At 44.4% G+C, this 18,761-nt stretch overlaps 2 protein-coding genes across 3 annotated transcripts in view; one reads left to right on the forward strand and one right to left on the reverse strand.

The window, feature by feature from the left end:
- The window catches only part of Taf4b (TATA-box binding protein associated factor 4b), a 92,681-nt gene extending 85,630 nt beyond the window's left edge, over positions 1–7,051 (reverse strand). For both annotated transcript variants that reach the window (XM_052156039.1, XM_052156040.1), the window contains exon 1: positions 6,331–7,051. In XM_052156039.1, the coding sequence (XP_052011999.1) occupies positions 6,331–6,673 (343 nt within the window). In that variant the 5' untranslated portion in view covers positions 6,674–7,051. The remainder of the gene's footprint in view (positions 1–6,330) is intronic.
- The window catches only part of Ss18 (SS18 subunit of BAF chromatin remodeling complex), a 250,263-nt gene that overhangs the window by 82,645 nt on the left and 148,857 nt on the right, over positions 1–18,761 (forward strand). The gene's annotated exons all lie outside the window — the stretch shown is intronic.

An 18,761-nucleotide genomic window follows, 5' to 3' on the forward strand; every position in this document is an offset into this window, starting at 1 on the left:
CTAGGATTCCACATTACAGCAACTAGAATGGGTAAGATCAAAAAGTCAGTTACAGCAGATGCTGGCAAGGATGTGGAAAAAGAGGAACAAGCACTCCTCCATTACTGTTGGGATTGCAAACTGGTACAACCACTTTGGAAATCAATCTGGTGGTTCCTCAGAAAATTGGCAATAGTTCTACATGAAGACTCAGCTATACCCCTTCTGGTCATATACCCAAAAGATGTTCCACCATATCACAAGGACAGGTACTCCACTATGTTCATAGTAGCCTTATTTATTTATCATAGCCAAAAGCTGGAAAGAATCCAGGAGTCCCTCAACTGAAAAATGGATGCAGAAAATGCGGTACATTTACACAAGGGAATACTACTTAGTTATTAAAAATGAGGACATCACCAGGCAGTGGTAGCGCATGCCTGTAACCCCAGCACTCGGGAGGCAGAGGCAGGTGGATTTCTGAGTTTGAGGCCAGCCTGGTCTACAGAGTGAGTTCCAGGACAGCCAGGGCTATACAGAGAAAGCCTGTCTTGAAAAAACCAAATCCAAAAAAACAAAAACAAAAACAAGAACAAAAAATGAGGACATCACAAATTTTGCAGGCAAATGCATGGAACTAGTAAGTATCATCCTGAGTGATATAATTCAAGCCAAAAAAGGCATACATGGTATATACTTACTGATAAGTGGATATTAGTCCAAAAGCTCAGAATAGCCATGATATATCACAGACCATATGAAGTTTAACAAGACAGAAGGCCCAAGTATGGATGCTTCAATCCCACTTAGAAGGGATTAGAATGGGAGGCAGAGGGAGGGAGGGATCTAGATGGGAGAGGAGAAGAGGGGAAAGGGAGGCAGGATCAAGTATGGGGGGAGAGAGGAGAGAAGCCCAGAGGGCCAGAAGAATGAATAGAAATATGCATCAGCTTGGGGTGGGATCTGGGGGAAACCACTAGAAATTCCCAGACACCAGAGATGTGAGATGTCCCAGGATGCAATGGGGACAACATTAGCCAAAATGCCCAACAGTGGGGAGATGGAACCTGAAGAAACCACCTCTAATAGATAGACATGGCCCCCATTTGAGGGATGGGGTCAACCTACCAATCTCAGAAATTTTGACCCAGAATTGTTCTTGTCTAAAGGAAATGCAGGGGCAAAAGAGCAGAGACTGAAGGAAAGGCCACTTGCAGACAGGAACCTCTGAGAGGCTCTACCAGCACCAGACTGAGACAGATGCAGATACTCACAGCCAACCATTGCACTGAGCCTGGAGACCCCTATGGAAGAGCTAGTGGAAGGCCTGAAGGTGCTGAAGGGGATGGCAACCCCATAGGAAGAATGACAGTATCAACTAACCAGACCCCTCAGAGCTCCCAGGGACTAAGCCACCAATCAGAGAGCATATATGGGCTGGTCTGTGGCCCCCACTACATATGCAGCAGAGGACTGCCTTGCCTGGCCTCAGTGGGAGGGGATGTACTTGGTCCTGTGGAAACTTGATGCCCAGAGAAGGGGGATGCTAGAGGGGTGAGATGGAGTAAGTGGATGGAGGAGCACCCTCTTAGAGTTGAGGGGGGAAGGGGTTTGGGGGGGGCTCGTGGTGGAGGAACTGGGAAGGGGACAACATTTGAAATGTAAATAAATAAAATAATTTAAAAAAAAAAGAGTGGACTACTATCCATTTTCTACCTCATACATAATTTATTTTTTGTTTTGTGAATTGTTGTGTTTCAATGGCAGCGTCTAATCTGGATGGAAGCTCTTTAATTTTTTCAATATTCTCATAATTTATAAATAGTTCCTGAAAGAATAGCGAATCTATAAAAATCTAGATCCAGAAACATTCCAACTCAAATGCAATAATTCAAAATACCTGACTGGTAGCTTTTTTAATCTCTTCTCAAATAACCTAAAGTTAGGAAAAATGAGATAGACAGCTATCACTCTTTCAAAACAGACTAGGAACACAAAACCTTACTATACAAACAAAATGTTTCTCTTTAGCATCCATAAGAAACAAATGTTACTCTTACGACCATACAAAATTAGCTTAGTTACGCTTTCATACTGAGTTCTGTAAATATGCATATGCCTAAACTGTACTTTTCTCTAGGCACCATGGGTCAAAATCATCTCATTTTCACATAGCAATTTCCCATACTGAGTTTAAAACCACTTATATTGCCCCTTTCTCGTTTCCTAAATTAATTGTAAATAAATTAAAATACTAGGTTTTAATCACCCTTCATTGATAAAAACAGAGATTGAGTTGCCAAAATAGGTTTTTATTTTTCTCTTTAAATTTCACCTCTAAAATTAGACACATAAGATTCCAAGTAATTATTGCTTTCTATATTCGGTGTTAGTTTTATGAATACATTGATTATTTTTCAAAAATAACAAAAAAATTAAGCCCAAAGTAATCTATGGAAATTCAGGAAATCTACTTGATTTCCAAGGGAGAAATGTTGTCTACTTTACTTACAGTTGTATTCATAATATTTAGCACAGAATCCAGCATATGTTGCAATTATTACTACCTAATAAAATATACTACTGGCTATGTTATCTATTTCCCCCCCAAAACCATAATTTATAACATAACCTAAATGTAAAAACATCTACTTCAGTAAATATTAATAGATAACAAGCAAACCAACCTAAATGGGCAATGAGTGGATTATTAAATAATCATATTGCCATTAAAAATTAAACGTTTGGCTCCTGAAATGTCAGTAGGTAATGAGCTTGCCACCAAACCTGAGAACCTAAGGCACCAGTTCTCAACTAGTGGAATAAGACCCTCCCACCAGAGTCACATATCAGATATCCTGAATTCATAACAGTACCAAATTAGTTATGAAGAAGTAATGAAATAATTTTATGGTTGAGGTCAGCACAACATGAGTTAGGAAGGTTGAAAGCCATTGGGTTAAGGGATAAAAATCAATCTTGTGTGGCAAGTACCTTTATCAGTCACATCATCTACCTAGCCCCAGGGTTTGAGATAGAACCTTCCAGCACTGTAGACAAAGCTGGCCTCAACCCTGAGGCCATCCTCCTACCTAGCTCAGCCTCCTCACTGTTATTATAGGCACAAGTATGGCCTTAAACTCCTGAGTGCTCCAATACAGGACTTGTGCACACTCAACCTGGCTGGATATAAGTATTTTTAAAAACAATTCTATTTAAAGGAAACTCTGAAAGAAGTTAAGTACTAAAAGAATTTATCTTGGTAAATTAAGAACTGACTCGGGCGGTGGTGGCACACGCCTTTGATCCCAGCACTTGGGAGGCAGAGGCAGGCGGATTTCGGAGTTCGAGGCCAGCCTGGTCTATAGAGTGAGTTCTAGGACAGCCAGGGCTATACAGAGAAACCCTGTCTCGAAAAAACCAAATTCAAATAACCCAAAAACAAACAAAAAAACAAAACAAACAAACAAACAAAAAACCCTGACATACATTCTTGAGGAACTAACGGTTAATCAGTGCATAAGAATTATATAGAATTTATAACCTATAGTTAGTCAATGTCGTTTCATTCTACTGGCTCTTCTGCGACATACCAATAGAAATTTCTCCAAGCAACTCTTCAGGTACCTCTGATGTTCTTCTACTACTACCAAGTCCTTTAAAAGTTTCTCCTCTCTTCTATAGAGCTTCTTTAGTAATATACTTTTACACATTTACACTTAAATAGATCTAAATCCCCTTTGACTTATATAAGTTACTTGCCTGGCATTGGGTAATCATCTATCCTTACAGAGTTCTTTTCCTTATTTGCTACCTGTCAGTTATGAGAACAGAATAAAAGAAATAATAATGTATTAAAAGTGACTACCAAGGCAAGCTGTCAGTAAAATAACTGTTACAACTTATCAGCAAGCTTTCCACCTTGACAATGTTTTCTATCTTAAATACATTTTTTGACTTTATAAAAAGACTTCAATGATGCTAGGTAGCAGTAGTGCATGCACACCTTTACTCTCAGCACTCTGGAGGAAGAGGCAGGTGGATCTCTTGGAGTTAGGCCAGCCTGGTCTATTGATCGAATTCCAGGACAACCAGGGCTACACAGAGAAACCCTAGGGGGGCAGGCACATATTTCAATGACTAGACAAGAATGTACATTGTAGCAAATCAGCGGGTAATTTCATTCAAATATATTCACTAGACTTTCTAAGACTGCAGGCAGGATAGTAACTTAGAAATGTCAAATATATAGTACCCAAAGATACACTGTTTTTATCAGTAGAGGTACCTTGTGTACCAAACAACACTGAGAGTTTTGTGAACACAATCTGCTCAGAACATCCATAACCCAATACAGTCTTAATTAGGGTTACTACTGCTATGATGAAACACCATGATCCAAGCAACTTAGGGAGGAAAAGATTTACTTCCCTCACAGTTCCAAATAGTCCATCATAAAAGGCGATGGAGGCAGGAACTCAAGCAAGGCAGGAACCTGGAAGCAGGAGCTGATGCAGATGTGCGGCTTACTAACTTTCTCTCCAAGGCTTGTTCAGTGGGCCTTCTTATAAGACCCAAGACCACCAACCAGGTCAGGAATGGCACCACCTACAATAGGCTGGGCCATCTCACATAATCATTAATTAATAAAATACCATACAGGCTTGTCTATAAGCCTGATCTTTCCCCCCCCCCACCTCCCGAGACAGGGTTTCTTTGTGTAGCTCTGGCTATCCTGGAACTCACTCTGTAGACCAGGCTGGCCTTGAACTCAGAAATCTGCTGGCCTCGGCCTCCCAAGTGCTGGGATTAAAGGTGTGTACCACCACCCCCTGGCTTATAAACCTGATCTTATGGAAGCATTTCTCAATTGAGACTTCCTCTTCTCTGATGACTTTAGTTTGTGTCAAGTTGACATAAAACTAGCCTACACACACCCCTCCCCACCAAAAAAAGACCCTCAGTCCTTTTGCTAGAGGATACTAAAGAAATCTTTTCAATTCATGTTTCCATTTTTGTGTAGCCCTGGCTATCCTAGAACTCATTTTCTAAACTAGGCCAGCCTCACATTCAGAGAGATCTGCCTGCCTCTGCCTCCCAAGTGCTGGGATTAAAAGAGTGTGCCACCATCACCAGGCTTAATCAAGATTTTCTTGGCAGAGTTTTGTAGCACTACCAACATGTTAGTCGATTTCCACTTTCTGCTTAGAAAAATTAATGGAAGACAAATTCAAGATATTTTTCAACTAAGGAACAAGTGACAGCAGTAAAATATTTACAATATATAAATTGTCGAAAACCAAAACTTTTATGCAAATCATAAAACAGCCTAACAGGGTAATAAGCCTCCAAAGAATAAAAAGCAAACAAGGAGGGCTGGAGAGATGGCTCAGTGCTGGAGAGATGGCACTGGCTGCTCTTCCAGAGGACCCAAGTTCAAACCCCAGCAACCACTTGGCAGCTCACAACTGTCCATAACTACATACAGTTTCAGGGGATCTGACACCCTCATGCCAATGCACATGAAATAATTAACAACAAAAAGCCAGAAGTGGTGGTGAGCGCCTTTAATCTCAGCACACAGAGAGTTTGAGGCGACCCTAGTCCACAATGGCAGTTCCTGGCACAGAGAAACTGGTCTCGAATTCTCTGCCTCCCTCCAGCCCCAAAGGCAACCAAAGACTCATTAGCACAACACGAGCATATCACTTGAAATACAACAGTTGCAGGACTCAGATTTGTCAACCTGGGCACTTGTTCCCTACCAAAACGATTCTTTTAACTTAAAATTACATTTATTGAACACTTAAGATGGTATAGAATTAAGTATTTGACCAGGTGCAGTTGCACATACAAGTAATCCTAGCTCTTGGATGGAGACAAGACTTTAAGGTAATCAACTCCTACACTCCTACCCTCAGGAGTTCAAAGCCAGCCTGGGCTACAGGAAATCATGTCTCAAAGGAAAAACAAAGCAAAACAAAATGGAACTAACAGCTTCTGTTGTAAACGTATTTTAACTTGCTTAAATTAAAAACCTCTTTGCCTGAAGTTTCAAAACTTTTTTTTTTAAAAAGGATCTTTTTACTGGTCCTTTCTCCACATGAAAATTAACTCTAGAGGTTAATTTTAACTCTTCAGGTCTTGGCTGTCTCCTGGGTTAAGGACCGCTCCCTTAAAAAGGAACTGCAGTAATCAACCTAGAGGTGCTATGAATGGGAGGCAAAATCACTGCCCGCTGACTCGCTGCAAAGTCAAGACTAGGAAGGGCTCTAGGCTCCAAGTTCCTCAGAGTTGCGGGGGGCTGCGTGTCCCCGGGTCACCGCAGGCGAGCAGGGGTGTTCCACATACCTGGAGGAAGCTGCAAATTAGCCGGTAGTTGGATTGTCGTGGTGCCGGGAGTTTTCACGGTGACTATCTGAGGAGCGGGCAGCCGAGGGCTGCCGAGTTTAGGAAGGGCAGTGACAGGAACCACTTTGGTCACTAGAGTCCCCACTGGGGCTGGCAAGGGCTGGGGCGCCACCGACTCCACGCAGACACTGACAGGAGCCTTGGTCACGGGGCCCAGGGCCACCGGGGTGCTGCTCTCCACCCGCACGGGCAGCGCGGCGACCGGAGCCATGGTCACGGCCCCCGAGGCGCTTGAGACTGCGGGAGCAGCGGCGCCGGCCGGCTCCGTGAGGCCCGCCGGCATGCCCTCGGAGGCTCAGCGGCAGCGACGCTGCCCTTCCCGGAACTGAGGCGCAGCGAGCCGCGGCGGGCGGCAGGCGACTCGGGTGTAGTCCGGGCGCCGCCGCATCGCGGAGCACACGCGCTCCGGGCCCGGCTGGCGGCGACACCGCCGGGCACTCCCTCAGCGGCGCTCACACGTGCGCGCTCGGTCCGGGTCCCGCGGCAGAAGCGCCCGGACCGGCAGCTCCCTCAGGGCGTCACTTCGGTTCCCACCCGGGGAGCTTTAACTCTGAGCTTCCCCGCCAGAAATTCAAAATTCCTACAGACCGGCAAAGTCCGCAAGCGCCCCACACGCGCTCCGCACAAACACCGGCGCCGCTCCGCCAGCCATGTTTATATAGCCACGCGGAGCCCTTGCGCACGCGCCCTGGCAGCCCCCGCCGCCCGGGGCTTCCCTGAAGTCCGACCTCCTGATTGGCCAGAGAGAGGAATCGCGCTAGTGACGTCACGAGGGGCGGCTCCGGAGTAGCTGAGACTCTTCTGCAGGATCTGTACGGCAGAGGCTCAGGTTCCCGGGAAGTTATCACGTGCGAGCGGCTACCCGCAAGCGGCGACCGGCGACCGGGCGACCGGGCGCGTCTCCACTGGCTTGTTCCTGCTTAAGCGCCTCAGAAAGCCCCCACCAGCATCTCCTGGGATGTTATACATTAAGAAAAAAGTGCGGAGAACTGATTCCAGGCAAGGTGGAATTCAATAACTCCACCTCGCTTCGGGTTTGTCAGGTTTCTGAGGTTTGTTTTTTGTTCCCCCAACCCCCCCCCCCCCCCCAGCGTCACTGGAAAGCCTCGCAAAATTTTTCATAATAGTAGACATTGGGAAAATCAGAATAGTGTATACTTTTATAGTTCTTAAAGTGCTATTTTAGACTTGAAATAGCTAAAACAAACTGGATTTTTTTCTCTTCCTCCTTACTGGTTTATATGTCTCTGTCCACTTTTAGCTTACTTGTTTTTACCGAATTTTGTTTAGACACGGTCTCACTATTTAGCCCTAGTTGGCCTTGAACTCGTTGAATCTCTGCCTCCCCAGGGCTAGGATTATAGGCTTGCACCGCCTCACCAGGGCTAGGATTATAGGCTTGCACCGCCTCACCAGGATATTTTCTTTTTACACTGTAGTTTAGGATGATCTCGAACTCATTCTAACTTGAAAGTTTGGTAATCTTGCCTGGGCTTCCTAAATGCTTTGCATTTCCTAGTGTATTTAAATTGTTAACTTGTTTACTTGTTCTCTTCCTGGAAATTAGGACCTTTTGATTCTTTTGATTCTTTTTCCCCCCCTGGCTTTTCGAGACAGGGTTTCTCTGTGTAGCCCTGGCTGTCCTGGAACTCACTCTGTAGACCAGGCTGGCCTCGAACTCAGAAATCCGCCTGCCTCTGCCTTCCAGAGTGCTGGGATTATAGGCATGCGCTACCACTGCCCTGCCCGGCTGGTCTTTTGATTCTTTTTTTTTTTTAAATATTTATTTATTTATTATATGTAAATACACTGTAGCTGTCTTTAGACACCCCAGAAGAGGGCATCAGATCCCATTACAGATGGTTGTGAGCCACCATGTGGTTGCTGGGAACTGAACTCAGGACCTTCGGAAGAGCAGTCAGTGCTCTTACCTGCTGAGCCATCTCTCCAGCCCCCGGTCTTTTGATTCTTAATCTTCCAATTCCATCTCTAAAATCTTGTTTTGCGGGGCTGGGAGGGAGCCAGAGACGGGGTTTCTTGCTAACTTTCCTGGAACTTATCATTCTCCTCTCCCCTCCCCCTTCTTCCCTTCCCCTTTCCTTCCCTCCCTGCCCTACTCCCTCTCCCCCCTTCTCCACCCTCTCCCCTCTCTTTCTGAGTTGCTATATAGCAAGTCCCAGGCCAGCCAGGGCTACATAGCAAGACATCTCTTAAACACACAAAAATCATACATTAAATATTCAAATAATGAGAGCTCCGTAGTAAGCTTACCTACTGTTATTTCAGTTCCCAGCAAGCACAATAGAAAAAATAAAATGATTACGGAAGCTTAACGTCCACCAAAATTAAAAAAAACAAAAAAACAAATAAATTGTATACTTTTTAAAGAGTTCCTGAGAGAATCCCTTTGCCTCTTCCTGTCATGCAAGGTAAGGTTACAATAAAAAAAATGACAATATAGAAAGCCACCCTTATCAGATGCCAACTCTGTCTTTTTCTTGGACTTCCCAGACTTCCTATGACAGTTGGATAGGTTTCTATCACAATTATTTATTGGGGGGAGGGGAGGAGGACGGAGCGTGCATACCACAGTGTGTGCAGATCAGGGGAGTCAGCTATCTCCTTCAACCACGTGTGTCCTGGTATTAAATGCAAGTCTTTAGTAGACACCTTTACTAGCTAAACCATGGTACTGGTGTAGAGTAGTATTTTGTTGTAGCTTCCCAAATAACTGTCAGTCTCATTTAGTTTTTAGTCTTCTCCATCTCTGTAAATCTTCTGGATGTTACTCACTTACATAATATAGAAATTATCATACATGCTTCTTCCCCTCTATGTCCCACATAGCTCATCCATCCAGTGCAGGTAAAAACTCTTCATGCTGGGTGTGGCGGAGGCAGGAGGATGGAGAGCACAAGGCCAGCTTTGCCAGTCCTTGTCTCAAAATAAACTAAACTTGTCTGCAGTTCAGTTCATTTTCAACTCTGTCCATCCTCCACTCCAAGCATTCTACAGTGCTAGATCACATTGATGCTGACTCCCCGAAATGAAGTATCTTACACTGTCTGGCAGAATTCCTTGGGCATAAATATACTTAGTAAATATTTGATAAGAGATTGAATAAGGCCAAACAACATTTAAGCAAAGCAAAAACAGTGTTGGCAATTTAAATTTTAGTCCTGCTCATCAAAAGCTGAGTAGATAAGTTAGCCATGATTTTTCTCCCAGCATAATCACCATGCCCAACTTTCTCATTTTCTCTCTCTCTCTTTCTTTCTCTCTCTTTCTTTTTTCTTTATTTCTCTCTTTCTATTTTTTCCTCACCTTTGGTGAAAGCTCACGCTAGGCTAGGGAAAGGCCACACACACAAACACTGGCTACACATACTTTGTGGAGCTGGACGGTTTTGTGTCAGCCTGACGCGGCTGGAGCTATCTACAAGGCTGGAGCCTCAGTTGAGATAGTGCGTCCATAAGCTGCAGCTCTAGAGCATTTCCTAAGTAGTGGTTGGTGGGGAGGGCCCAGCCCGTGTGGGTAGTGCCTTCCTTGGGCTTGGGCTTGGGCTTGAGGGCTGAGCAAGCCACGAGGAGCAAGCCAATAAGCAGAACTTCTTCATGGCCTCTGTGTCAGCTCCTGCCTCCAGGTTCCTACTGTGTTCGAGTTCCTGCCCTGGGCTGCTTTCAGCCATGAAGAGATATGGCAGTATAGGCCAAATAAGCACTCTCTCTCCCCTTTTACTTGCTTTTAGTCTTGGTGTTTCATTGCAACAATGGAAACCCTAACATTTCTCCTTCCCTTTCCTCCCTCTGACACCTCTCATGTCCCCCTCCCCAGTCTCCTTCAAATTCATGGCCTCTTCTTTCATCAGTTGTTACTATATGCATGTATGTATTTGTATATGCACATACATTCCCAAATAGAGCACGTTGAGTCCATGTAGCGTTGCTTGTGGGTATGTTTTTGGTGCTGAGTATTGGGCACTGGAGAACCAGTTGCTGAGCTCATTCCTGGGGTGGGCCAGCCCTCGGGCTCTCAGCTTTACTGAGTTGTTCTCTGTGTAAGCTTGAAGCCTCGTGGAATTTCCCTCTTCACTTTGGCATGTCTGTCGGTGTCATCTGGGCTCCGTTCACATTCGGGCAGTCATGTAGGTGGGATTTTTATGGATGGAGCTCCTAACACTTCTAGGAGACGCAATCTCACAGCATTTTGTAATCCTCTGGCTCTTGCAACGCTCCCTGAGCCTTAAGGACAAAAGTGATTTGAATCCACTAGGACCAGGTTCCACAACTCTGCATTTTAGTTGGTTGTGGTTTTCCATCGTGGTACCCAACTGTTGCAAAGAGAGGTTTCCTTGATGAGAGGTGAAGACGACACTTACCTGTGAGTATAAGGACAAATGTTCAGAAATCATCCCTAGGTTGATTAAATCAGGTTGAGTAAATTCGTAGCAGGCACCCCAATAGGATGATTTCAGCAGCAATGAGTCATTAGATTTCCAGTACCAGGAATAGTTTCCCTCTGGTTGAGCTAACTTAAAGGATGTTTTGCTACTGCCAAGTTTTTCCTCTTGTAGCTTTCCATGCACATTCATTGTGATATATACTTGGTATTTTGACTGTGGTATGCATGGGGATTTTTTTTTCTAGTCTTCCCTGTTTGGTGTACTGTGTGCTGCTTCTTAAATTTCTTCTTAAAGAAATACGGGTATGTCTTTCCTCAGTAAGGGAAAATTTTCTTTTATGATCTTGTCAAAGATCTGGTCTATGCCATAGACTTGGAATTATTCTCCTTCCTTTATGACTATGATTTAAAGTGTTGGGCTTTTTGTTTTGTTTTTAATTTCCTATGTGTTCTTTTGTTGTGTATTTTAAATGTTTTCACATTCATTGTTTACGTGACCTAGATCTTCTGTTGTATCTTTGAAGCACAGTCTTCTGTCTTCTGTTTGGTTCATTTTCCTTGTAGGGCTTCCCCTTCAGGTTTCTAGTTGAGCTGTTGGTGTTTCAACTCCGTCTTCATTTTAGCTTGAGTCCTCATCAGTGTCTCCATCTCTACTGAGTTCCGTTCTCAAGTCCTCACTGGCCCCTATCATTCTTTATTCCATCCATCATCAGCTTCATGTTTGTGTTTTCTTGGGTGTCACCAGGATGTTTATTCTCCTTTTTCTCCTTGAGTTTACTGAGCTGTTTCTTTCTGTCTTCTTTCAACTCCCTGATTTCTTTGAGAAGGCTTGTGACTGTTCTTTTAATTTATTGTCCTGGAGTTCATCTAGGTAATTCTCATTAGCAAACATTTCTATAGGACTGGTACGTTTGGGGAAAAGATACTGTCTTGATCTGTCATGTTGATGGTATTCCTGTGATGAGATTGGAGCATGTGGACTGACTTTGTTGGTTTTAAGTTAGTTATGGATAGAACGGTGTGGGGGGTGGGGAGTAAGGGCAGGCTGGATGGAAAGAGGTTGGAAGTAGCTTGGGTGGAATGCAGTCAGGTGGGCAGACAGAACTGGACCGGTACACAGGATGTGCTTCCTGTTTCAAGATGGGCATGTGGATGCTGATAGGTCTGAGTGAAAAGGTTAAATGTGATGTAAGAGAATCCTGTGGTATGGCAGATAATGGCCTAATCCTGGAGTTCCTCTGCAGTGAAGGCAGGAAAGCCAAGACTAGGCTTGTACACTTGTAGGATCCAGGATAGATCTTGCTGATTATGAAAAACACATGGATGAGAAGGTCAGGATCAGCCACCAGACCCTGGAGAAGGATGAGGGGAATCTACGTCTGCAGTGGAATGGTAGAGGCAATGCAGAGTTCCTGTGGGGAGATGAGCGTATGGCGGGTCCAGGGAGAAGTCCAGCTGTTGGCACAGGTGAGGGAGGATGTGGTAGGACTAAGCCTGAACAGAGACTTGGGACCCTGCAGAGGAAGCCCAGAGGTCGCTCCTACAAGGTGCAGGTGGGCAGACCAGGCATATGCATTCTAACATTTCTTTCTACAATTTGCTTTATCGTTTACCTAATGATGGGAAACATCATTCTCTTATTTGCCAAAATATATTCCTCTCTGCCTAGCATTAGAAGCCGCTGACCTGAATTTGGAGTTCAGTAGTAATGGTGTTACATTTCTGTAACAACTGAAGCAGGATGCTTGGGGATAAAATGATGCGTTTGCCTCGAAATACGAAAAGAACAGAAGAAAACAATCAGTTGATTTTATTATGATTGTCTGTTAGTATTTATAAACATAGTTGTCTTAGGGTTTCTGTCGCTATGTAGAGACACCATGACTACATCAACTCTTATAAAGAAAAACATTTATTTGGGTTGGGCCTACAGTTCAGAGGCTTAGTGAGAAGCAAGGTGACACACAGGCAGTCATGGTGCTGGAGAGGCAGCTGAGAGTTCTACATCTGGAGAGAGAGAGAGAGGGAGAGGGAGAGGGAGAGGGAGAGGGAGAGGGAGAGGGAGAGGGAGAGGGAGAGAGAGAGAGAGAGAGAGAGAGAGAGAGAGAGACAGACCCTGGACCCCAAAGCCCATCCCCTAGTTACACACTTCCTCTAACAAGGCCATACCTCCTAATAGTGCCACTCCCTATTGGCCAAGCATTCAATCACATGAGCAGACTATTCATATTCAATTCACCACACTAATGATACTAAAGCATACTTCTTCTCTTTGTATTTGTGTGTGTTGTGTGTGCATGTAAGCAGTACAGATGCCATTTGCCTTTCAAATAAGGCACATGTCATTAGATGCACAGATATCCCGATGAAAATAAAGCTGTGAACAAATGCAGAATTATTTCCAATAATTCACTATTGAGAACATACAAAAAGAACATAGGTTAAACTGGGTAAAACCAAAGGTTAAAGTTAAAATTACTGAATGAACAAATTAAATTATTCTTATTGTTCATTTGAACTTCGAAGCACCTAAACTGTTTTCTGAAAATCAATCAGTGTTAACTGTTCTGGGACTGGTGAGATGCTCGCCCGCCACACAAGCCTGGCCACATACATGTGATCACCAGAACCCACCAAAGCAAGAAGCAAATGGTTTTTCTACCTTTTAATGTACATCATGACTCATGTGCCTCTGCCTCTATCATACACAAACACTAATAACAATAGTTAATAACAACATTTTGAAGTTTAAAAGGGAATTAAGACAAACTAAACATGAAGTCTGCCTGAGAAAATCTTCCCGAGGCTAAGCTTCGGATTGCATTTAGCAGCAGATGTCTTCACAGGAGATACTTTCAACCTGGGGCATGGTGGGTTTTCATCAATCTGTTTAAATACCTCCTGCAACAAAGCGCTCTTACAACATGATGCTCTGTCATTGTTCCTTTAGAAAGCAATATGGCCTAAACATTTTTAAAAGGACTAACTGTGTAACCCAGTTCCCTTGTTTTATTTTTTATGAGACAGGATTTTACTGTGTAAGCCTAGCTGGCCTCAAACTCAAAATCACCTTCCTTCAATTTCCCAAGTGCTAGAACTATAGGTGAAGGCCGCCAGGCCAAGGTACTGCTCCCATTTCTATGCCTCCATTAATGGTTTAATACTCTCAATCACTAAAGCTGTTCAATATTTAAAACGTAATCTTTTAAAGATTTATTTCTATTTCTATATATTGAATCTGTCTATATGTATGTATGCCACATGTGTGCATATGCCTGCAGGGGTCAGAAGATATTGAATTCCCTGAAGGTGGGGTTGAGGCCATTTTCAGCTGCTCAGTGTGGGTTAGGAAATGGAACTCCGTTCTCCTAGAAGACCAACACACTCTCTTACCTTCTTAGCCATCTATGCAGCCAAAGATAATACCTCTTAAAGAATGAATAGAAATTGCCAAGCAAGATAACACATGCCTTTAATGCCAGTAGAGACAGAGAAATCTCTGAATTTGAGGCTAGCCTGGTCTACAGAGTGAGTTCCAGTACAGCCAGGGCTAAACAAAGAAACTGTCTCCAAAAACAATGAATGAACAGGAATTATTAGCAGGGCATTTCTAACTGGAGACATTATCCATAATAATTTCTGCTTCCTAATATTGCTACAGATAATCTATAATAGTTGTATATTCAAAAATTAACACCATATATTTTAGCAATATATGTATTTTAACTGGCAGTTATAATGTGTTCATTGTCCCCAGTCTGTTCATAGCCCCTGAGCAGATTTACTGAAGCTCTGAAGCTGGGCGACGGCAGCAGCTTGCTGCAGTAATGCTAAGAAAATCATTACACAGATTTCCAGAATCCTCTAGCTTGAGGAAAAACAAGCTTTATTTTTTAACAAATTTATGTATTCATTCATTCATTCATTCATTCATTTATTATGTTCATTGGTGTTTTGCTTGCATGAATGCCTGCATGAGGGCTTCAGGTCCCCTAGAACTAGATTGAAAAACAGTTATGAGGCACCATGTGGCTGCTGGGAATTGATCCCAAGGACTCTGGAAGAGCAGTCAGTGCTCTTAACCGATGAGCCATCTCTCCAGCCCCACTCCACCCCTTTGGGCAGTGAAATAATTCCTTTTCCTTTCATATTAAGGTAACAAAAGGAAAGCATTTGTTACTTTTTCATTACTGTAACAAAATACCTGAAACAAGCTACTTAATAAAGAAAAGAACTTTATTTGGATACATAGTTCTAGAGATGCAAAGTCAAGAGACCAACTCTGGTGTTAGCCTTTCTCCTAGCTAAGCCCTGAAACGGTATGTAGCACTGTATGGTAAAAAATAGAATCCTCAATAAATTTTATTTCTAGCTTTTAATTCAAAATGAAATACTTACAAATCACAAGGTAACAATCCTTATTAATCTTCATGTCCAAGTCTCATCCCTCTCTGATAACACCCCCTTGTTACCTAAATGCTGGGACCTAAACTCTGAGTCCTCCTAACTGTAGAGTAAATGCTCTTAACCATCTCTTCAGTGCCCTTCTCCCACTTCAGTTGATACAATGTCTCATGTACCTCAGGCTAGCCTGCATTAGATAAGCTGAGGACTATCTTAAACTCCTGGTCTTCCTGCCCCTACCCTCTAAGCTGCTTGATATGGGTCCTGAGAACTCGTGGGACCAGGAAAGGCAGCCCGACTTCCGGTTGAGCTAGGTTAAACCCCAGTGACCCAGCAGCTGTTCCTGCAGGGAACAGAAGGCCCTTTGCCATGCTCCCAGACACTAGGCTCCTCAGACATTACGGAGGCCTCAGCTCTCCATAATTCTGTGGCCATCCGTCTCATAGGTCAACACCCCAAGCCCCTCCACAGGTAGATGTGACCACAGATCACATAGCCTCAAGACAGATCTCCATTTTAATGAGGTACCTAAAGCCCTGAAGGGCTTAGCCAGTTAAGCTCTCCTTCCCAGACACTCCTCCCTGCAGAAGGTGTTTAACCTCAGGCCTGCCCTGAGAAAGTGGGGTATGGTTTCACTCATCACAACTCTCCACCAACACATGGACTGCCTCTCCTCATCTGGATCTGCTGTGCTGGAGCAAAGGAGCAGGTCTTCCTCTGAAGAGCCGTCTCATCTCCAGCAGGAGACCACTCTGTGTTCCCAGCCACGTTTCCAAGCTGCCTGCCTGAGCAAGCAAAGGACACTCTGCTCTTCCGGGAACCAGCCTGCTCCTCTTTTCCCTTCAGCCCTGGGCCAGAGCCACCTTATTTCCGTGACATCCAGCAGTGTCTGAGGTGTCCAAGAGACCAGCTGTCCTCGACCTCTATGTGGCCCGGGTACTCACGTGCTGGCTCATGGTAGTTCTGCAGGACCCCAGACTGTGGCGCCTCCCCACCCCTGGAACGGGGTTCTAAGGCTTCTCACAGCCAGATGCCCACCTGGCAGCACCAGTGTGGGACGCACACAGTCAAGCTTCTCACATCGGCCCCACCCAGCAGCCCGAGCTCTGGGCCAGGTGCCGGACTCTAGAGGAGGGCAAGTGCTCTTTAAGCGCTGAGCCATCTCTCCTGTCTCAAGGTGCGGTCAGGAGACACCACACTCATTATCTGGAATGTGGGATTTTAATAAAAGAGAACTATCAGTAGCTTGGCACCTATAATCCCAGCACTCTGGGGGTGGATGTCAGGCCTCAGCTGTCTGCAGGAAAGCTCGGGGCTGAGCTGGGCTGAGGAAGTCCTGACTGGAGAAAATGTTAGCTAGGAGCAAACGGTTAACTGAAAAGGAATGAACTCTTCAGAGCGTCTGTATGTAACTGGTGAACAACACCACATTCATCCAAAGCCACCTGTGGGAACATACTCCTGGGTGCAAGTGTTGAAAGGGAGATGGGGCAGTGCAGGATCAGGGCTCAGGAGGGGGCTCCTGCCATGCTAGGGTGGTCTGTCTGTCTGTCTGTCTGTCGGTCGGTCTTGTTTTATCTTGGTTTGCATTTGTTTGTTATTGCTGGGTAGTTAAAAACATGTAAACATCACTGGGCAGTGATGGTCTTTAATCCCAGCACTTGAGAGGCAAAGGCAGGAGGATCTCTGAGTTCAAGACCAGCCTGGCCTTCAGATTGAATTCCAGGACAGCCAAGGGTACACAGAGAAATTCTGTCTGGAAAACATAAAAAGAAAACAAACAAAAACACTTGTAAGCCTCAGCCTTCCCAGGATTACAGGTGTGTACCACCGACTCTGCCTTGAGTTAGTCTATATGCTACAGAGTTTAAAATGACCTCGGTGTCCAGAGTTGAGGGTCAGACCCCTTGAAAGAGAGGTTGAGGGTGCAAAAAGGTATGCCACAAACAATGGAATGATGTAGACAGATAAAATATTTATGAGAGGAGGGGAGGGGAGGGGACATTCCCTAAGAATAACTTGTATCTCCTCTTAAGTACTGATGGAGGGCTGGAATGCAGAAACAGTACTTACTGTGGCCATAGCACTGCACTGTCACTCAGCGCCCTCTATGGACAAAGTTTAGCATTTCACCAGCTCACAACAGAGAAGACTGGAAAAGGCCCTGCTGCTCCTCCACAGAAGAGGGCACAGGGAAGCAGGCTTGAGGTAGAGACCAGGACTTCATAACTAGCACATGTGTTACCAATATTTTATACCTCAAATGCTTTTAATTAAAAATATGTTTTCAAAGAATAGTGAGGACAGCCTCATCTCACATTTGCTGCAAACATCTTTAAGCCTGGCATAACCACAGCCAGATCTTCGCTTCTGCATCCTTGTGTTTCCGTGTTATTTTGGTTCAGATACATGAAGAAAATCTGGCCTTTAGTAGATATGTAGTTGGAAAGGAAAAGAGTATTTCAATAGCCTTTTTTATTATGTGGATAACCAAAACTTGGCAAGTAGTAGTTTTTAAAAGATGAGTAGCAATATGGAAATTGAGATATAAATCATATTTTTATACTCAGCTACATTACAATTCTTTTGTTACACCTCTTTCCTGGTTCCTTTGGGTCTGCATATGGCTGTGAAGTTACTGACACCCCCCCACCACCACGGTCTCAGTCCCTGGATTGCTGAGACCTTGGGCGTGCACCACTACATTCAGCTATGTTACTCGTGCAGAGTTGCACTATAAAATGTATACTGAGAAAATATTAGTTCACTATACAAAGTCCATACAGTAGTCACTCATGCCCAGTGTTTCTTCTCAGCAGCTTCCGTTACTCAGAGTCAACTGTAACTCAGAGAAATTAAGTGGAAAGTTCCGGAAACAATTGGTAAGTTTAAACTGTGAACTACTCTGAGCGGCATGACGAGCTCTCTCACCCCCCTGCTCTCCTACCTAGGATATGGGTCACCACCTTGTCTGGCATATATATGCTCCCAGCCCATTAGTCACACTCTGTCACCCCATGAACTGGGTGCGGTGGCACAGTTCTTGTGTTGAAATAACCTGCATGCTGTAGCCTAACATACACCCCAGCCTGGATCACTCCCTCCACCTCAGCTAATTGCATATTTTACCATTTATCACAAGAAAGGTAAGTGTAGCAGGTATTATAAAAGATACTAGTTGCTTTAGTTACTCTTACTGCCGTGGCTAAACACTTGACAGGATCCACTTGAAGGAGTAAAGATTTATCATTTCAGCACAGAGTTTGAGAGGGCCCCAGCCCGTCATTATGGAAGAGCCTAGACAGAGTTCGAGGTGACCTGAGCCTCTGGCAACAGTCCCTGCCATGTTGGTGACAGGAAAGAGAGCACAGGCTAGAACCCTAGGCATGTACAATCCACCTTCAAGACACCACCCTGTGCGGCCTACCTCTGCCTGATTGGCCATCAATAACCCCAAAGGCTCTACAACCTCAAAAACAGTGCCATAATCCAGACACCAAGTGTTCAAACACAGGAACCTATATGAGAAAGTTCTAATCATAATGGAACAGAAGAAGGTATGTGAA

This window comes from Apodemus sylvaticus, chromosome 13, assembly GCF_947179515.1.
Source record: "Apodemus sylvaticus chromosome 13, mApoSyl1.1, whole genome shotgun sequence".
NCBI lineage: Eukaryota > Metazoa > Chordata > Mammalia > Rodentia > Muridae > Apodemus > Apodemus sylvaticus.